The following is a 20390-nucleotide window of genomic DNA, read 5'->3' on the forward strand; positions in this document are numbered from 1 at the left end:
TTTTTTAATGTTAGTAGGTATAGTATAGTATAGCGATATATAAAAGATTTCATGCCTAAGGCATTGAGGTCCCAGGTTCAATCCCCTGCACCATCAGCCAGAGCTAAGCAGGGCTCTGGTGGAACAAAAATCTGGTGCGAGTGCGTGTATATGTGAGTGTGTGTGTGTATATGTAATAGACATAAGGTGTTTGAGTAGAGTGATTGCTGATCATACTTCAAATGATCCAGAAATAAGTCTAGTCTGGACTGAACTACAGTTTTCCTCTACCTGTTTCCTCTATGAACTGATTGGTTGCAGTCTGGGAAGTGTTGAACTGTATAAAGCATTGGACTTGCAAGCAGAAAATCTGAAGTTCGATCCCTGGTAGTGCATGTACCAGAGTGATGTTCTGGTTCTCTTTCTCTCCTTCAATCTGTCTCAATAATAAATAAATCTCTCTTAAAAGGATTTTTTTTTTTTTTTTACCAGAGCACTGCTCAGCTCTGGTTTATGGTGGTACAGGGGATTGAACCTGGAACTTTGGAGCCTCAGGCATGAGAATCTGTTTGCATATCTATTATGCTATCTCCCAATCCCTCCTTATATCTTTCTCATAAGTAAAGAAATAAAATAATTTATTCATTCAGAAGTGAGAGTGAGAAGGACAGCAAGATATGCAATACCAGTGATCAGACTCTCAATCTCATGATTGAATTCAACACTATCCACAGACCCAGCTTCCAGGCCCTTGGACTATACATTTTCTTTTTTATTTAATTTTTTTATTTTATTTTATTTTATTTATTTATTCCCTTTTGTTGCCCTTGTTGTTTTATTGTTGTAGTTATTATTGTTGTTGTCGTTATTGTTGGATAGGACAGAGAGAAATGGAGAGAGGAGGGGAAGACAGAGAGGAGGAAAGAAAGACAGACACCTGCAGGCCTGCTTCACCGCCTGTGAAGCGACTCCCCTGCAGGTGGGGAGCCGGGGGCTCGAACCGGGATCCTTATGCCGGTCCTTGTGCTTTGCGCCACCTGCGCTTAACCCGCTGCGCTACAGGCCGACTCCCTTTTATTTAATTTTTTAAATTATCTTTATTGGATAGAGACAGCCAGAAATCAAGTGGGAAGGGAGATAGGGAGAGAGGCAAAGAGTCACCTGCAGCCCAGCTTTACCACTCGCAAAGCTTTCCCCCTGGAGGTGGGGACTGGGGAACTCGATCCTGGGTCCTGGTGCATTGTAACAAGAGTGCTCAGCCAGCTGTGCCACCACCCGGGCCCATGCATTTTCAACTGATATAAAATGGAGTTTAATAAATCAGTGTTTCCTAAATTTAATAAGATTGGGGCAGTCCCTCACACATGAAATTTTTGTGAAATGTCAGTATTTCATGAAGATCTTTCTTTTTTTCCACTCCCCACCCCCAAATCCCCCACCCCAACCCTGCTCAGCTCTGGCTTGTAGTGACGCAGAGGACTGAGCCTGAGACCTCCAAGTCTCAGGCATGAGAATCTGTTTGTATGACCGTTATGCTATTTACACCTCCCCCACCTCATGAAGATATTCATTTAGCTTCACACACCAAACACCTGTGAACTGTAAACCAACAAACTTAGATTTTCAGATGACTTTATTAGATAGTTTTTTAATTTTCTTACTGGACAGAGACAGCCATAAATTGAGAGAGGAGGGGGGAGATAGAGAGGGAAAGAGACAGAGAGACACCTGCAGCCCTTTTCCCCTGCAGGTAGGGACCAGTGGCTTGAACCCGGGTCCTTGTGCACTGTAATGTGAGCACTTAACCAGGTGAGCCACCGTCTGGCCTCGACTTTATTAGATAATACTAGGGACTCCAACCCAGTGAATAGCCTTCACATAGCTCTGGGGAAAAAAAAAAAGCCAAAAACACTCCAAAACTGAGTCCTGCTATAGATTTTTAAAAAATATTTATTAGTTATTATTTATTCCCTTTTGTTGCCCTTGTTGTTTTATTGTTGTAGTTATGATTGATGTCATTATTGTTGGATAAGGCAGAGAGAAATTGAAAGAGGAGGGGAAGACAGGGAGAGAAAGATAGACACCTGCAGACCTGCTTCACCGCTTGTGAAGCAACTCCCCTGCAGGTGGGGAGCCAGGGGCTTGAACCGAGATCCTCATGCCGGTCCTTGCACTTTGTGCCACCTGCGCTTAACCCGCTGCGCTACCGCCTGACTCCCTAGATTTTTTTAAAAGTCATTTTTGGGGCTTTCTTTCTTTTTTTTTATTCAGTCTGACTTCTTCCTTTCTTTCCAGAACAAGACAGAGAAGGAAAGATATCAGAAAACATAAGCCTCCTTCAGTGTGGTAGGAGCCAGAATTGAACCTGGGTCGTGTACATGCCAAGTGAGCTATTTTGCCAGCCCTATTATAGGTTATTTGTTTGTTTGTTTTCTTTATTATCTAGAAAAGAGGCAGAGCACCATCTGGCATAGGCTGGGTAAAGAAAATAGAACCCCCAGCTTGCAAGTCCTGCACCACTAGTGTAAATATCCTTATTTATTTACTTATTTATTTATCTTTAATTGCCACCAGAGTTATAGCTGGGCTCTGTGTCTATGTGATGAATTCAGTAATTCACTGACCCTAGTGGCTGTACCCTCTATTTCCCCCCTTATTTTTATTTATAGAACAGAGAGAAATTACAAGGGGGGATAGAAAAGGAGAAAGAGAGTTACCTGCAGCTCTGTTCCCCTGCTCATGAAGCTTCCACCTCCATGTGTGGACTGAGGGCTTGAACGCATGTCCTTGTGCATGGTAGTTTGTGCTCGACTTGGTGTGCCACCACCCAGCCCCTAGTGTAGATCTCTTATATGTGGTGTGTGAAGGGAGGTTACAATCAGTGTCTAAGGAGTTCTACAACACAGTAGCAATTAGACAATGCCCCCTTCTCCCCCCTTTTGTTGCCCTTGTTTTATTGTTGTTGTTGATGATGTCATTGTTATTGGGTAGAACAGAGAGAAATGGAGAGAGGAGGGGAAGACAGGGCGAGAGAAAGACACCTGCAGACCTGCTTCATCGCTTGTGAAGCGACTCCCTTGTAGGTGGGGAGCCAGGGGCTCCAACTGGGATCCTTAGTAGGGTCCTTGCACTTCAGACCACTGCGCTTACCCTGTTGTGCTATAGCCTGACCCCCCCAGTCAATACCTCTTATGACTCAACATTATCAGCATTGAGGCAAAGAAGCAAGGTCATTTTATTTTTTTTCTTCTAGCCTACTTCTTTTAAAATATTTATTTTTTCCTTTTTGTTGCCCTTGTTTTATTGTTATATTGTTGTTTTTGATGTCATTGTTGCTGGATGGGACAGAGAGAAATGGAGAGAGGAGGGGAAGACAGAAAGGGGGAGAGAAAGATAGACACCTGCAGACCTGCTTCACCTCTTGTGAAGCGACTCCCCTACAGTTGGGAGCCTGGGCTCAAACCGGGATCCTCACTCAGGTCCTTCTGCTTTGCGCCACGTGTGCTTAAACTGCTGTGCTACCGCCTGATTCCCCCCAGACTACTTCTTTAACTCATTCTCTTATTTCCCTTTCTTCATTTTCTTCCCCCACCCCCCTTTCCAGATCACTAGCTCATCTTTGGTATATGGTGATGCTAGGGATTGAGTCTGGGACCTCAGAGCCCCGGGCATTAAAGTTTTCCTTTAACTCCTGGGAACTGATGTCTGGTTGTTATACTGCAGTTACTCTTCCTCCACCTTGAATATCATGCTGGACCCTTTCTCTTTCACAGAAGCGGGGAAATTCCAGAGGCAGCTTCTTCAAAGGGCCAGTTCAAAGGACCAGGCTCACATCCACACTGTATTAATTGATTTATATTGAATAATTTGTAGTTGAAGATCCATTCGTGAAGGACAGACACATAGTTTACTATCCCTTTGTGCTTCATTTTTTATACACACCCCAAATCTCTATTTGAACTGGGCATATGAATACCTGGGTTGAAAAGGCCACAGGCTAGTGAAAGAACACATGTGGACAGTGAGCTGCCTTGCCGTTTGTGTGACCCCAATTCACGTCTCGTGACCACTGCATTGAAGGAAGCTTAAGCGCTGTGGTTTCCTTTACTCTATCTGTCTCTACCTAGAAATAAAAGTGTTTATTTTATTTTATTACTGGGTAGAGACAGAGAGAAATCAAGAGAGCAACGGGAGATAGACACCTGAAGACCTGCTTCACCCCTCGTGAAGCTTCCCCCCTGCAGGTGGAGACCGGGATCTTGAACTTGGGTTCTTGCAGACTGTAACATGTGCACTCAGTTGGGTGCACGACCACCTGTCCCCCTTAAAAATAAAAATATAAAGGGTCGCCTCTGAACGCATGGCTTGCAAAGGCACGGCCAATGATCTTTTCCTCTAATATTCTTCTAGGCAGCACTGCTTCTGAGTGTTGTACAACCGAAGAGCAAGCAGAGATCGGTCGCGAGGAGGAGCAAATTGCAGCAACAGCCGGAGAGTAAGGTGTCCGAGACCGGTGTCCTCCAGAGAACTACAGATCCCAGAACCACCTGCTCCTCGAAGGGGCGGGGCCAACGGCGTGTGGGCGGGACCTGCAGAGCAGCTCGCGCGAGAAGTGGCGGGAGCCGCACGATGGAGGCGCGGGAGAAAGAAGCACAGGTGATGGGCTGGGGCGGGCTTTTCGGGCTGCGGGACCTAGCGGCCGCGGGGCTCTCCTGGGCCGCCACTCCCCTTCCTCTGCCTCCGCCCACTGTCCGGAGGCTCTGGGTGCCCCAGTGCTGCTCCCCGCGGGGCGTGGACACTGATGGTGTCTGTGCTGGGTCGTAAGTGGACATTGCTGGGCTCTCCTGGTGTGGACACTGCTGCCCCCCTGGCATGGACGTTGTTGCCCTCCTGGTGTGGACACTGCTGCCTCCCTGGTGTGGACACAGCTGGTGACTATGCTAGGCCCCCGGTGTGGACACTACAGGCAGCCCGAGTCCTGACGGTCCAGCCGGGCCTGCGCTTCCCTGTCACTTGCTGCTAGAACTCTGCACCAGAGCCACTCCTGCTCCAGCGTCCCACTCTAGGTACCTCTCACACTGCAAGAGCCGGGCTGTGTTGGGATCAGCCCTTTAAAAAAAAATAATAAATTTATTTATTTATTTTCCCTTTTGTTGCCCTTGTTTTTTTATTGTTGTTGTAGTTACTGTTGTTGTTGTTATTGATGTTGTTAGGACAGAGAGAAATGGAGAGAGGAGGGCAAGACAGAGGGGGGAGTGAAAGATAAGACACCTGCAGACCTGCTTCACTGCTTGTGAAGTGACACCCCCCCACCCCCCCACCCCCGCTGCAGGAGGGGAGCGGGGGCTTGAACTGGGATCCTTACACTGGTCCTTGCGCTTTTTTTAAAACAAAGTTTTTTTAATTTATTTTTGAGAGAGATGCAGAGAAAGACAGAGAGAAACACCAGAGCACTGCTTAGCTCTGGCTTATGGTGGTGCAGGGGATTGAACCTGGGACTTAGGAGCCTCAGGCATGAGAGAGTCTGTTTGCATAACCATTATGCTATTTCTCCTGCCCGCTTTTTTTTTTTTAAAGATTTTATTTATTTATGGGCCCAGGTGGTGGTGCACCTGGTTAAATGTACATATTACAATGCACAAGGACCCAGGTGCAAGTCTCCAGTCCCCACTTGCAGGGGGGGAAGCTTCATGAGTAGTGAAGCAGGGCTGCAGGTGTCTCCCTGTCTCTTTTCCTTTCTAGCTCTCCGTCATAACTTCTCTCTGTCCTATGAATAAGATTTAAAATGTTTTTTAAAAAGATTTTATTTTATTTATTAATGAGAAAGGAGGAGAGAACCAGACATCACTCTGGTACATGTGCTGCCAGGGATCCAACTCAGGACCTCATGCTGGAGCGTCCTGTGTTTTATTCACTGCACCTCTGCTTGGACCCTGGGATCAAGTCTGGACCAGACTTTGCAGGTCTACTAACAATGCGCTAGCGCCACACTGTGAACTTGGAGGTGATTTGAGTGTGGCCTCCTGTTAGTCTGTGTCTTATCCAGTTTGGGAGAAGGATGTGTATTTCCCTGGGAATTCTGACTCTTACTGTTGGTCATTACATTTGCTTACTTTTTTTTCTGTCCCTTAAAAAAAAACAAACCTTTATTTATTTGTTAGAGACAGCCAGATATCAAGAGGGAAGGGGGAGATAGAAAGGAAGAGAGACCAAGAGACTTGCAGCCTGCTTCACCACTTGAAAAGCTTTCCCCCTGCAGATATGGACAAGGGCTTGAACCTGGGTCCTTGCACACTGTACCATGTGCTCAACTAGGGGCATCACCACCCGGCCTTTTTTTTTTCTCTAACCAGAGCACTGTTCAACTCTGGCCTATAGTGTGGAAGGACTGACCTGGGACTTCGGAGCCTCAGGCATCCAAGTCTTCTTGCATAACCATTACACATAGTCAACGACTGCCACCTCTCCAGATTCAAAGGAGGTCTCGAAACTTTACATCAGGCTCAACCTGACGCTGTTGACTGGCTACGGAAGAAGGGCAAACGCTAGAAGAAGAAACCATTACACCTTCTCCCCAGCCCAGTTGTTTGCTGGCATTTGTTCTCAGTCTCTGTAAGGTGTGAAGCACTAGGAGGGCATCCTGTACTTGGGTTAATAATCACAGAAGCGTTTAATTTGCTTTCGATCGAGTCTGTCATTACTGTGCTGTTGTAATAAACAAGACTTATTTTATGTGTCTTCCTCTTAACGATTAGGTTGCTGCATGGTTGAAAAAAATATTTGGGGACCACCCTATCCCACAGTACGAGGTGAACTCTCGGACTACAGAGATCTTACACCATCTTTCAGAGCGCAACAGGACACGGGACAGGGACATGTCCCTGGTGATAGAAGACCTGAGACAGAAAGCTGGTGAATATGAAGCAGAAGGTAAGATTGGTTCCTGAATTAAGATCCATTTTATTTATCACATCTGATCTCGAGAGTCACTTGGAGCAATGAGAAAAACAAACCCCACCTTCAGGGGGAAGCTTTGCAAACCGTGTAGCTGGGCTGCAGGTATCTTTTTGTCTCTATCTCCCCCTTCCCTCTCAATTTCCCCAACATGTTCATATTTATTTATTTATTTATTTATTTATTTATTCCATTTTGTTGCCCTTGTTGTTTTATTGTTGTTATTGATGTTGTTGTTGGAAAAGACAGAGAGAAATGGAGAGAGGAGGGGAAGACAGAAGGGGAGAGAAAGATAGACACTGCAGACCTGCTTCACCACTTATGAAGCAAGCCCTCTGCAGGTGAGGAACCAGGGCCTCGAACCAAGATCCTTACGCCGGTCTTTGCACTTTGCGCCACCTGCACTTAACTTGCTGCACTACTGCCCGACTCCCCCCTTCTCAATTTCTAGCGGTCTCTATCCAATAATAAATACATAAGTTAATTAGAGAGAGAGAGAGAGATGAGCACCACTCCTGTCCATGCCTTGCCTGGAAATGGAACTAGGAGCCGTGGGCATGCAAGTCAGATGCTGCACTGGCTGAGCCATCTCCTCACTTGCTGACTGTAGAATTTTGGATTTTGAAGACAGCAGAGGTCATCGATTGCATGACACCATAGTGTTGTGTAAGCTGCTAGTGTAGCTCTTTTGTTGTACCTAGATTCGTTGTCATGATAGCTTTTGTTTTTTTTCTCTTTCCCACTCGAGCTTTGAACCTGGGCAACTCCACCGCTCCAGTGGCTTGCTCTCCCCGCTCCTGTTTTGTTTTTTTAGTTTGTTTGTTTTTCTTTTGTTTAAACCAGAGCACTGCTCCTGCTCAGCTCTGGATGGTGGTGCGGGGGATTGAACCTGGGACTTTGGAGCCTCAGACATGAGTCTCTGCATAACCATTATGCTGTCTCCCCCCCCTTACTTTTTTTTTCTAGGCAGAAGAGAGAGACAGAGAGGAGAGTGAGCACCGCACAGCTCCACTGCTTTTGATGCTGCCCTTTTGCCTGTTGCTGCGATGTGGTGACTAATAGGCAATGGAACCCTGCACATGGTAAAGTACACTCTGTGCTGGTGCGGGGGGCCTCTCCCAGCCCCCTTATTTCCTTTCTTTTTCTTTTTTTAGTCAATAAACAATAGAACTACCATTTTGGGGAGTCAGGCGGTAACGCAGTGGGTTACACACATGTGGCATGAAGTACAAGGACTGGCGTAAGGATCCCGGTTTGAGCCTCTGGCTCCCCACCTGTAGGGGAGTCGCTTCACAGGCAGTGAAGCAGGTCTGTAGGTGTCTGCCTTTCTCTCCCCTTCTCTGTCTTCCCCTTCTCTCTCCATTTCTGTCCTCTCCAACAACGCCAATATCAACAACAGCAGCAGTAATAACTACAACAGCAGTAAAAAACAAGGGCAACAAAAGGGAAAATAAATATAAAAAAAAGAATTACCGTTTTGTTTTGGCGTACTATTAAGATAAGTAGATTGCAGTACCCCCACAGTCAGGATGTAGAACAGTCCTGTCCCCTCATAGACCACCCCCCCAACCCACCCCTGTGCCGCCCCCTTGGGCTTACACTTCCACCTGTGTGCTCCCCCCACCTCACCGTACTGGGATTTTGCTGCTCTGGACAGATGGACAGAGGATGGAAAAGGCCTCACAACTCTGAAGCCTCCCCTCGTGTGGGGGTCCAGGCTGGCACCCAGGTTGCACACGTGGCAAAGCAGGCAGCTCCCAGGGGGGTTACTTTGCTGGCCCACGTGTGTGTGTTGGCAGTTTTATTTCAGGGAGGGAGCAGGATAAAGCACCTGCCTCACCAGATGCAAGGTTCTGGAGTTCTGTGGGGTACTAAGGTGGCTGGGTAGCTGCATAGATGGTGGTGTGGTGCTACGAAGTCCTCCTCCTCTTCCTTTCTGTCTCCCCTCCGCTATATGTATGTGTATGTCTAAAATGACTATACATGATATGTCAGATATTTGAGTAAAGCTGTTAAAAACTAAAAGAGAGCATCTCCATCACTGTTGAACTCATGTCTTTTCAGCCAAGCAGCTTCAAGACTTTCTCATGGAGAGTGTGAGTCTCTCCCCTGCCAATCTCTCCAGCACAGGCTCCAAGTTTTTGAGTGCCTTGGTGGACAGTGCAGTGGCCCTTGAGACAAAGGACACTTCACTAGCCAGGTAATTCTTGCCGAAGTTTTGACTTCTGCAGCCATATGTGTTGTATGGTCTGGACCTAAGGATCTTTGGATTTGCAGGTTAATTTCATTTAGAAAAATGGAAAATAATCTCAAAATCACCTTACTTAATGATCTCCTTAGCGTTGCTCTCAAGGATAAATAACTTAGATTTATTTGGTATTGTGTATAGTGTTTTCTTCTAAGATTAGGTTTGCAGAATTACTCTGTGGACGTGTTTGGAAAAAGTTGAAACGTCACAATAAAGGAATCAACAGGGTTCAGGTTGGTGGTGCGGAGGGTTAAGCACACGCGGCGTAAAGCACGAGAACTGCTGTAAGAATCCTGGTTTGAGCCCCCAGCTCCCAACCTACGGTGTGGGGGGGTCACTTCATGGGCGGTGTAGCAGGTCTGCAGGTGTCTTATCTTTATCCCCCCTCCCCGCCCTCCCCTCCTTTCTCGATTCTCTTTGTCCTATCCAACAACAATGACATCAACAACAACAATAATACTAACAACAAATAATAATAACAACAGCAATGATAAACAACAAGGGCAACAAAAAGGAAAAAGTAGCCTCCAGGAGCCAGTGGATTTATAATGCAGGTACCGAGCCCCAGTGATCACCCTGGAGGCAAAAAAAAAGGGGGTATCAACAGACTGGGGCCAGAGGTAGTTGACTGGAAAGACATGTTCTGGCCATTCACACAGCCCAGCTTTAAGCCCCAGCAACACAAGGGGAAGTGCCGTGCCACTGGAGGAAGCTCTCACCCTGCTGTGTGTCAGTTTTTGTCTGTCCCAAAGAATATATGGCCTACAGTGGCAGAACCACACATGTGCAAGGCCCTTGCTTCACAGAGTTAGTGAGCAGGTGTAGAAGGGAACCAGCAAGCTGAGTGGTCTGGCTGAGTGGTTAATCTGCATCATGTCCCATCTACTGAGTAGAGAAGGTTAGGGGTCTGCATCCTAGTTACAGAACGGCTCAGCTCCTTTCCTCCCTTCCTTCCTTCCTCTCAAATCTTTTTTATTTATTATTGGATAGAGACAGAAATTGAGAGGTGAGGGAAAATAGAGAGGGAGAGAGACACCTCCAGCCCTGCTTTACCACTCATGAAGCTTTCCCTCTACAGGTAGGGACTGAGGACTTAAACCTGGGTCCTTGCTCACTATAATGTGAGTGCTTAACCAGGTGCACCACTGCCTGGTCCTGAGAGCAAATAATATTTAGAAATGAGGACCGATTGTTATTATTGTCCTTTTATGTGACCAAGACTTTTTCTTTTTTCAGTTTTATCCCTGCAGTGAATGATTTGACCTCTGATCTTTTTTGTACTAAATCCAAAAATGAAGAAATCAAGCTTGAGTTGGCAAAACTTGAAAAAAATCTAACTGCAACTTTGGTGTTAGAAAAATGTCTACAAGAGTAAGTAGTTGCTTCAGAAGTGGTGGCAGCCTTTTCTAGAAAGGGGCACTGGTGGGGGGGACAGCTTCATGGTTCTGCAGAAAGACTCCCAGCTGAGGTTCAAAGGTCCCTGGTTTGGTCCCCCGCAGTCTGAGCAGGGCTCTGGTCAAATACATAAATGATGCATGGCAGGCGGTAATAGACACTGTGGCATTTAATCTTGGCACTCAGTAGGATGTAATGTGCCATGTGAGGGAATGGGGCCATTAAACCTTAAATGGAACTTGACTTGGGTGTGGGCAGAGGTGGTTGGTACAGCCTTTCTCTTTTTTGTTTTGTGCAGTTTCTTTTTTTTTGGTCACAAACAACTTGGATTTTATAATTTTCACAATTTTACTGTACAACTTAAAAGTTGTTTTAAAAAAAAAATTTTTTTTAATTACTGTGACCTGGGCAGTGGTGCACCTGGTTAAGTGCACATATTGCCATGTGCAAGGACCCAAGTTCTAGCCCCTGGCCCCCATCTGCAGGGGGAAAGCTTCATAAGCAGTGCTGTTTCGGGTCTAATACTCCCTCCACTAAGCCGTTTCCCAGACTACAGCATGGACATTTTTTAGGTGTCCAGTGCCCAGAGATTAGAGATTGTGGGTCAGGAATACGTGTGCACAGTAACGTGGTGGTGTGCAGTCTTACTCAGCAAATAGTAACAGGTACAAGCAGTGTCACATTTAGAAGTGAGGCTTCCAGTCCCTCCATGGTTACACTTAGTTGTTTTTTTTTTCCCTTTTATTGCCCTTGTTGTTTTTTCATTGTTGTTGTAGTTATTATTGTTGTTGATGTCGTCATTGTTATATAGGATAGAAATGGAGAGAGGAGGAGAAGATAGAGGGGGAGAGAAAGATAGACACCTGTAGACCTGCTTCACCGCCTGTGAAGCGACTCCCCTACAAATGGGGAGGCGGGGGCTTGAACCGGGATTCTTATGCCAGTCCTTGCACTTTGCACCACATGTACTTAACCCGCTGCGCTACTGCCCAACTCCCTTGTTTTTATTTTTATCTGATTTATTTTACTTGTGATTTAGAGTTCCATGTGAGAGAGAGAGAGAGAGAAGCCAGAGCTCCACTCTGGTGCATAAGCCACTGGGAACTGAAGTGGGAGCCTTAGGTGTTCAAGTCCTGCCCTCCACCAGCTGAGCTCTTTCCTCAGAACCACCTCCATAATTTTAATCATCAGTAGGACGTATTCAGCATTTTTAAGCAGCAGATTTACTTTCCCCAAGAGTACTTGATTAATAATAATTTTATCTTAAAACTATTTAGTATCCTTTGAGAAAAATCTAGATGGCCACTTGGAAGATAACTAGTCTAGGTTCTCAAATTTATGGAGCATAATCCCGCCAGTGGATTACCTACTCTTCACTAATTCTGGTTGAATCCAAAACATAGGAGGATTTCTTTCTTTTTTTTTTAATATTTATTTATTTATTCCCTTTTATTGCCCTTGTTTTTTATTGTTGTAGTTGTTGTTGGATAGGACAGCGAGAAATGGAGAGAGGAGGGAGAAGACAGAGAGGAGGAGAGAAAGAGACACCTGCAGATCTGCTTCACCACCTGTGAATTGACTCCCCTGTAGGTGGGGAGCCGGGGACTCAAACCCAGATCCTCACTCCGGTCCTTGCACTTTGCGCCACCTGCACTTAACCCACTGTGCTACCACCCAACTCCTGGATTTCTTTCTTACAATAATTTCACTGAGGAAAAATTTGATTTTGGCTTTACTTCTTCAAGCGATCTCAAGAAGGCAGAGCTACACCTGTCCAGAGAAAGAGCCAAAGTTGACAGCCGTCTTCAGAACATGGGCTTCCTTCAAGCCAAGTCGGGGGAGCTCAGACTTGCAATCAAAGCTGCAGAGGTGTGTACACAGGGCTGAATGTAATTTTCCACACTCATTCAGGCTCCTTTTCCTTTTGTTTGTCAAACGAGTCTTTGGGCATTTCCCGTGTGGGTGACAATTAGTGCATGTATTTATTTTCCCTTTTGTTGTCATTGTTGTTGTAGTTATTGTTGTTCTTGATGTCGCCTTTGTTAGATAGGACAGAGAGAAATGGAGAGAGAAGGGGAAGAGCGAGAGGGGGAGAGAAAGATAGACACCTGCAGACCTGCTTCACTGCTTGTGAAGCGACTCCCCTGCAGGTGGGGAGCCGGGGGCTCAAACCGGGATCCTTATGCCATTCAGTGAGCTTAACCCGCTGCACTACTGCCCGACTCCCCCCAGGGTTATTTTTAAAGAACGCTTTAGGGCAGGGGTAGATAGCATAATGGTTATGTAACGAGACTCATGCCTGAGGCTCCAAAGTCCCAGGTTCAATCCCCTGCACCATCATAAGCCAGAGCTGAGCAGTGCTCTGGTAGGAAAAAAAAAAAAAAGAAAAAAAAAGAATGCTTTATTGGGGAAATGTTGGTTTACAGACCATTGTCACAGGTGACACACAGCTCCCTGACAGGTGTCAGCACAGGACATCCTGCACCACCTGCACCTGCTCTCCATTTTCCTCCACAACAGGGGATGGACCATCCCCCCCTCCCACCTCTCCTTTGCAGTCCTCGAATCTGCTGCTGTCTACCATATCTAAGTGAGTTTTGGGGCCAGGCAGTGGCACACCTGGTTAAGCACACACATTACAGTGCGCAAGGATCCAGGTTCAAGCCCCTGTCCCCCACCTGCAGAGGGAAAGCTTCACAAGCAGTGGAGCAGGACTGCAGGTGTCTCTCTGTCTCCTTCCCTCTCTACCCCCCCCTCAATTTCTCTTTGTCTCTATTCAATAATAAGTAAGTAATAATTTAAAAATATCTCTAAGTGAGTTTGACCCTGTGCTGTTTGTTTCTCAAGTCCCACCTCTGGGTGAAATCATCCAGTGTTCATCATCTTTCTTTCTTTTTTTAAATTTTTTAATATTTATTTATTTCCCCTTTTGTTGCCCTTGTTTTTTATTGTTGTAATTATTATTGCTGCTGTTGTCATCGTTGTTGGATAGGACAGAGAGAAATGGAGAGAAGAAGGGAAGACAGAGGGGGGAGAGAAAGATAGACACCTGCAGACCTGCTTCACTGCTTATGAAGCAACTCCCCTGCAGGTGGGGAGCCGGGGGCTTGAACCAGGATCCTTATGCTGGTCCTTGCGCTTTGCACCATGTGCACTTAACTGCGCTACAGCCCGACTCCCTCTTTCTTTCTTTTTTTAATATATATATTTATTATTTATTTTCCCTTTTGTTGCCATTGTTGTAGTTATTGTTATTGTTGTTATTGATGTCATCATTGTTAGATAGGACAGAGAGAAATAGAGGAGGGGAAGACAGAGAGGGGAAAAGAAAGATAGACACCTGCAGACCTGCTTCACTGCCTGTGAAGTGACTCCCATGCAGGTGAGGATCTGGGGGCTCAAACCAGGGGCTCGAACCGGGATCCTTACTCCAGTCATTGTGCTTTGTGCCACGTGTGCTTAACCCGCTGCGCTACCGTCTGACTCCCCCTCATCTTTCTTTCTTTTTTTTAACATTTTTTTTATATTTATTGATTTTCCCTTTTGTTGCCCTTGTTTTTTTTTATTGTTGTTGTAATTGTTATTGTGTAGTCATTGTTAGAACAGAGAGAAATGGAGAGAGGAGGGGAAGACAGAGAGGGGGAGAGAAAGATAGACACCTGCAGACCTGCTTCACCGCCTGTGAAGTGACTCCCCTGCAGGTGGGGAGCCGGGGGCTCAAACCGGGATCCTTGAGACAGTCCTTGTGTTTTGCGCCATGTGCGCTTAACCCACTGCGCTACCACCCGACTCTCCTCATCTTTCTTTTTATGGCTTATTTTACTTATAACGATTCTTCTATGTTGATTCTATGTTCTATTCTTCGTCCAAGTTGTAGCAGAAGAGAGAATTTCATCATTTCTTAGCTACTGAGCAGTAGTCCATGGTGTATATACACTGTAACCCCTTACCTGCTTATCAGACATCTGGCTTGCTTTCAGACTTGGGCTGTTTTTATGGCTTCTTTTGCTGTGCAGACTTTTCAGTCTGTTGTAATCCCACTGGTCTCTTGTTTTTGTTTTCTTGCTATTAGACTCAGAGTCTCTGAAGCAAATGTCGTGAGTGTCCTGCCAGTGTCTTCTCTTATGTATCCCATGGCTTCTGCTCTAGCATCCAAGTCTGATTGGTGTGCACAGCTAGAAGTGATGGGCCCAGGGTTTCCTCTGGCTGGAGATTGGTGCTTCTACCTGTCCGACAGTGCTGATGATCTGATCTAATGGGTATGCCCAGTGTGCTTAGTGTCTCTGTGGCTCCACAAGGGCTGAGATGCTGAGAGCAGAAGCAGCAACATCCCGTCTGGGCCTGTCAACTCTGAGCTGAGAAACAGACCTCTTTTTATACCTTTATCCTCACAACTAGGTAGCGCTTTTGTTTCCTCTCAGGAGGAAATACAGAGGAAACTTGTTACTGCCAAGAGAGTTAACTTGCTCAAGACTATAGACCCAAATTCATAGCCCACAGGCAAGCACTGAGACTCAGACTCCTGCAGCTGATTGTCGAAATGAGTCACGTGGACATAAAAATACATATACTTTTTTTTTTCTTATTCTTTTTTGTTCTGATAAAGAGAAATAGAGAGAGAGAAGAGAAATACCTGGGATTTGCGGGACAATGCTTTAGGTGTCTCTTATTCTCTCTTTCTCTCTAAGCCCTATTTAAAAAAATAGAAAAAGTTGCCCCTGGTAACAATGGATCATAGTGCAGGTGTTAACCCCCTGGTGATAAAAATGTCTTTTTTTTTTTTTTTTTTACAACTGAACCCCCTTTGTGTTGTGATTGCAGGAACAACTTCCATCTAGAGGCATGGATGCTTCTCTGTCTCACCAGTCACTAGTGGCTCTTTCAGAGGTAAATGCAGTTTTACTTTGTTTTACTTATTTTTTTAACCAGAGCCCTGCTCAGCTGTGGCATATGGTGATGTGAGGAATTGAACATGGGACTTTGGAGCCTCAGGCATGAGAAGCCAGAGATGATCAGTGCTCTCATAAAAAATTAAATTAAGGGGCCAGGTGGTGGCTCACCTGGTTGAGTGTACATGTTAAAATGCGCAGGGGCCCAGGTTTGAGCCCCCAGACCCCACCTGCAGGGGGAAAGCTTCACGAGTGGTGAGGCAGGGCTGCAGGTGTCTCTCTGTCTCTTTCCCTCTCTGTCACCCCCTTCCCTCTCAATTTCTGGCTGTTTCTATCTAATAAATAAAGATAATAATAAAAAAAAGTAAATTAAATTGGGGCTAGGCATTGGCACAGCTGGTTGAGCACACATGTTATAATGTGCAAGGACTCACGTTCAAGCCCTGGATCGTCACCTGCAGGGGGGAAGCTTTGACAGTGACGAAATAGGGCTGCAGGTGTCTCTCTGTCTCTCTACCTCCCTCAACTTCTGATTATCTCTATCCAATAAATAAAGATAATTTTTAAAAAATAAAGAGGAAAGTGCTTCATTAAATTTTTTTTTTAAGTAAATTAAGTTGGGTGGGTGTAGGTAGCATGATGGTTATGCAAACAGACTCTCATGCCTGAGGCTCCAAAGTCCCAGGTTCAATCCCCTGCACCACTATAAGCCAGAGCTGAGCAGTGCTCTGATAAAAAAAAAAAAAAAAAGTAAATTAAGTTAATAATAGTTAATAAAGTTGACAGTTCATGCATCGTAGGAGGTGGTGCTGTGGATAAGGTGTAGGATTTTCAAGCATAAGATCTTGAAAATGTGCCAAAGTGATGTTCTAGTTCTCTCTCTCTCTCTCATTAATTAATAAAAGAATAAATCCTAAAAAAAGAACATTGACAGTTGATGTATTTTATGTCCTGGTTCTACCCTTACATCTTACTTCTTCCTAGTCTCAGCATGTTGCACTCTTAGACAGTAGACCTGAATCCTATTCCTCTTATTGACCAGAGCCCTGCTCAGCTCTGGCTGATGGTGGTGCTGAGGATTGAACCTGAGACTTTGCAGCCTTAAGTATGAGAGTCTGGTGCATAACCATTGTGCTATCAACCCATAAATCCTGTTCTTAATAAGCGAGTGCAACCTTCCTACCCTACAAGTATTGTTTGTACTGGAAGTTAGTTGTCTGTGCATTTATCTTTGAAGCTCTCTATCTGATACATTATTTAAAATATCCTGATCTTAATGTTTTTAGTCATATTCTATTTCAGAAACGGGCATTATGAATATCTTTATAACTCTGTGACACTTTGCTTTTTTTTTTTTTTTACCCCTAGAAACTGGCAGACCTAAAAGAACAAACAATACCTTTGAAGAAAAAATTGGAGTCTTACTTAGACTTAATGCCGGTAATTATTTTTATGAATTATTAAAAAAAAATACCTCAAAGAGCAGTTAAATAATAAAGGAAATTGTCGGTTTGTGTCTAAGTATTTGAATTTTATGCCAAATTCTGTTATATCCACCTAGGATATACTTCTGTAAAAAAATTTGTTTTTGAAAAGAACTGTGACATTTGTTCTTCAGAAAATGAATTGATGCAATATGACCTTTTCTTTCTTTCTTTCTTTTTTTTTTTTAAGAATCCATCTCTTGCTCAGGTGAAAATTGAAGAAGCAAAACGAGAACTAGTAAGTTCAGTTTTTTAAAATTAGGCTTCTTAAATGAAATAAATGAAAAGTTAAAAGTAAAACTCCAGCTTTCCTTCTGTTCTCCGAGGTAAAACCACAGCCCCCAAGTTTCCATATGTCATCCCTGTGACTCTTGCTACTTTGGGGCACAATGATATATATTTTCCCTATAAAAATGCATAGTAACCTTTTATATATTTTAAACTTTTGCTTATTTTCCTGTATGGAAAAGACATTGAGATATAGAACATTCTAGACAGGACAAATTGGCAAGGGCTTGAGAGATGAACAGTGGAGGTCTCTCGCAAGTTTTGGCAAGCGCTGAGGGCTAACTGCTTAGTACACAGCAGAAGACAGGTCTGAAAAAGGTTAACTGTTTATAACCCAAAGAGCTGTAGGGGCCGGGTGGTGGCACATCTGGATGAGCACATGTTATAGTGTGCAAGTACCCAGGTTTAAGCCCCTGGTCCCCGCATGCAGGGGGAAAGCTTTGCAAGTGGTGAAGCAGAGCTGCAGGTGTCTCTTGGCCCCCTCCCATTTTGATTTCTGTCTGTCTCTATTCAATAATAAATAAACAAATAAATGAATAAGATATTTTTTTTAAAAAAAGAAAGGAAATGTATTTGTCTCATCATGACTCACCTCCCTAAAGGTTTCTTTTCCCCTTTAAATGTTTATTAGGATCAGGAATCTGAAAGACATTAAAGGAGGAAGTGTGGGGTTACGGGCAAGGTGTAAAAGTAAGGGGATGCTTCAAAGCATATTTGATGCTCACAATCGTATTTAAAAGGTTTCTTTCAGTGTTTTTCTCTTACTTTTCTTTAATATTGAAACACTTACTTTAGTCCTTAATAATATATGTGGCATTTCTTTCTTCCTTTAGGATTTCATTGAAGCTGAACTCACAAAGAAAATTGACATGATGGAACTCTGACCAGAGCCAAATAAACATTGTTTTCCCACAAAGTAAATTTGATAAGATTTTAAAGAGTTGCTTTCTCTTGGTCTTCCTTTAAAAATTTTTTTATTAATTAATTTATTTACTTTGAGTAGAGACAGAAATTGAGATGGGAGGAGATTGAGAATTAGCTTGAGATAGAGACTCTGCAGCACTGCTCCCCACTCACAGGTGGGGATTGGGAGCTTGAACCTGGGTCCTTGCCCGGCCCCTCTCTTGGCATTCCTTACTGATGTGCTTCCTGTGTCCTCGGAGGAGATGGCAATGTTATTCATCAGATGTCCTCTTACTGTTATTGCTCCCTTAGCTTCCCATTTCTAGTGGGAGCTCCCTCTGCAGTTCAGCTGCCTGGGTGTTTCCAGTGGGAGCACAAATCTAGGTCCCACTATGGATGGACATGGGTGTCTGCAGAGTCTCCAGGTCCTTGTGCACTGTAATGTGTGCGCTTAGTCAGGTGTGCTACTACCTGGCCCCTGTTAATTTATTTCTAAAGATTTATTTATTTCTGTCTGTGTATGTGCGTATGCATATGTGAGAGAGAGAGATAAGGAATATCACTCTGGTAAGATTGAACTTGAGACCTCACGCTTTTCCAGTTTAATGCTGTAACCACTGTACTACAGTCCAGGCTGCTGCCTCTGGGATTCAGACTAGATTGTTAACCAAAGGTGTCATGGACCAGGAGCTGCACAACTCTAGTGACAACCAAATAAACACAAACTTTCAAGATAAAGGAGGATGGCATCTCTCTCCCTCTCCCTCTCCCTCTCCCTCTCCCTTACCCTCCCCCCCTCCAATTTAAAATTAAATTTGAGCCAGGCGTTGGCACACCTAGTTGAATTCACTTATTCCCATGTACAAGGACCTGGGTTCAGGCCCCTGATCCCCACCTGCAGGGGGGAAGCTTCACAAACAATGAAGCAGGGCTGCAGGTCTCCCTCTCTCTCTCTCTCCCTCTCCCTCTCCCTCTCCCTCTCTCTCTCCTTTCCTCTCAATTTATTTCTATCTCTAATAAAATAAAAATAAAATAGTTTGAAAAAATTAAAGGAAGTAGGATGGTGGCACATTTGGTTGAGTGCACATGTTACAACACTCAATGAATGACCCAGGCTCAAGCCCTGGGTTCTCACCTGCAGGGGGGAAGCTTCACAAGCAGTGAAACAGTGCTGCAGGTCTCTCTTCTTTGTCTTCTTCATTTTCCCCTTCCCTGTCATTTTTACTGTCTCTATCCAATAAATAATAAATAAAATATTTTAAAAAGAAAAGTTAAATAAAAGGCAGGGGAGATAGCATAGTGGTTCTGCAAAGAGATTCCCATGCCTGAGAATCCAAAGTTCCAGGTTCAGTCCCCATGCACCACCATAAACCAGAGCTGAACAGTGCTCTGGTAACATACAGACACACTGATTGCCAGCCCACATAAAGTTTATAGTTGAAAAGATCTTGCTATCTTTTTTTAAAAAAATATTTTCTTTATTTACCAGAGCACTGCTCAGCTCTGGCTTATGGTGGTGTGAGGGACTGAACTTGGGGACTTTGGAGCCTCAGGCAGGACAGCCTCTTTGCAGAACCACTATGCTATCTACTCCCACTCCTTATTGCTTTTGTGACATCAGACACAGTGTCACCTTCCACTCTTCCACCCTTGTCCCAGACAAACTCAGTAACCTGACCCCACAGCTCTTAATGTCTGTGCCTCTCTTACTGTCTGGGAGTTTGAAGGGCACGGATGCTTAGAATGTTAGCAACAGAGGACAGTGGCGTCTAAAATACTCTGAGAGCCGGAAGCCCTGTCATCTGAGAATATGCCTGTGCTGCTTTGCTTCCCACCCACATTGGAGCCTCCTGTGCCCCTCCTAGAGACTGCACAGCACTGCAGGAAGCTGTGGTGGTGTGTGTTTCTCCCTCTCTTTCTCCCTGCCTCTTTCATCAGTCTATCTGAGAAATTTGACTGGAGTACTGAAACCCTTGTGATGACAACACAGGTAAGAGAACAGACAAATCCATAAACAGACAACACAAAAACTTTTAAAAAAAGGAAAAACAGGACAAGCCCTCCCCTCATTTTTTTTTCTTTCATCACAAGAGCTTCACCGCTGTTGGTTGACTTCTTCAAGTAGACAGAAACAGAGGGAGAGATACCCCAGTACTGAAGCTTCCTCCAGTGAAGTGGGGATGGTGATGATGACCTCCAGGGTTATTACTTTGGCTCAGGGCCAGCAATAAAAATCCACTGCTCCTGGCG

General features: G+C 44.7%; 1 protein-coding gene across 5 annotated transcripts; it reads left to right on the forward strand.

The window, feature by feature from the left end:
* Positions 1 to 4502: 4502 nt before the first annotated feature.
* On the forward strand, positions 4503 to 18177 carry HAUS1 (HAUS augmin like complex subunit 1). 5 transcript variants are annotated; one of them, XM_016185108.2, is made up of 9 exons: positions 4503 to 4635; positions 6735 to 6909; positions 8998 to 9133; positions 10418 to 10552; positions 12322 to 12445; positions 15398 to 15463; positions 16834 to 16905; positions 17140 to 17187; positions 18071 to 18177. In XM_016185108.2, the coding sequence occupies exons 1-9, from the start codon at positions 4609 to 4611 to the stop codon at positions 18119 to 18121; spliced, it is 834 nt and encodes a 277-aa protein (XP_016040594.1). In that variant the 5' UTR covers positions 4503 to 4608; the 3' UTR covers positions 18122 to 18177. The 5 variants fall into 5 exon arrangements, with proteins under 5 accessions (XP_016040594.1, XP_060029799.1, XP_060029800.1 ...); XM_060173819.1 differs by lacking the exon at positions 4503 to 4635 and adding an exon at positions 4812 to 5045; XM_060173818.1 differs by lacking the exon at positions 4503 to 4635 and adding an exon at positions 5828 to 5983.
* The last annotated feature ends 2213 nt before the right edge of the window (positions 18178 to 20390 follow it).

Source organism: Erinaceus europaeus, chromosome 15, assembly GCF_950295315.1.
Source record: "Erinaceus europaeus chromosome 15, mEriEur2.1, whole genome shotgun sequence".
Lineage (NCBI taxonomy): Eukaryota > Metazoa > Chordata > Mammalia > Eulipotyphla > Erinaceidae > Erinaceus > Erinaceus europaeus.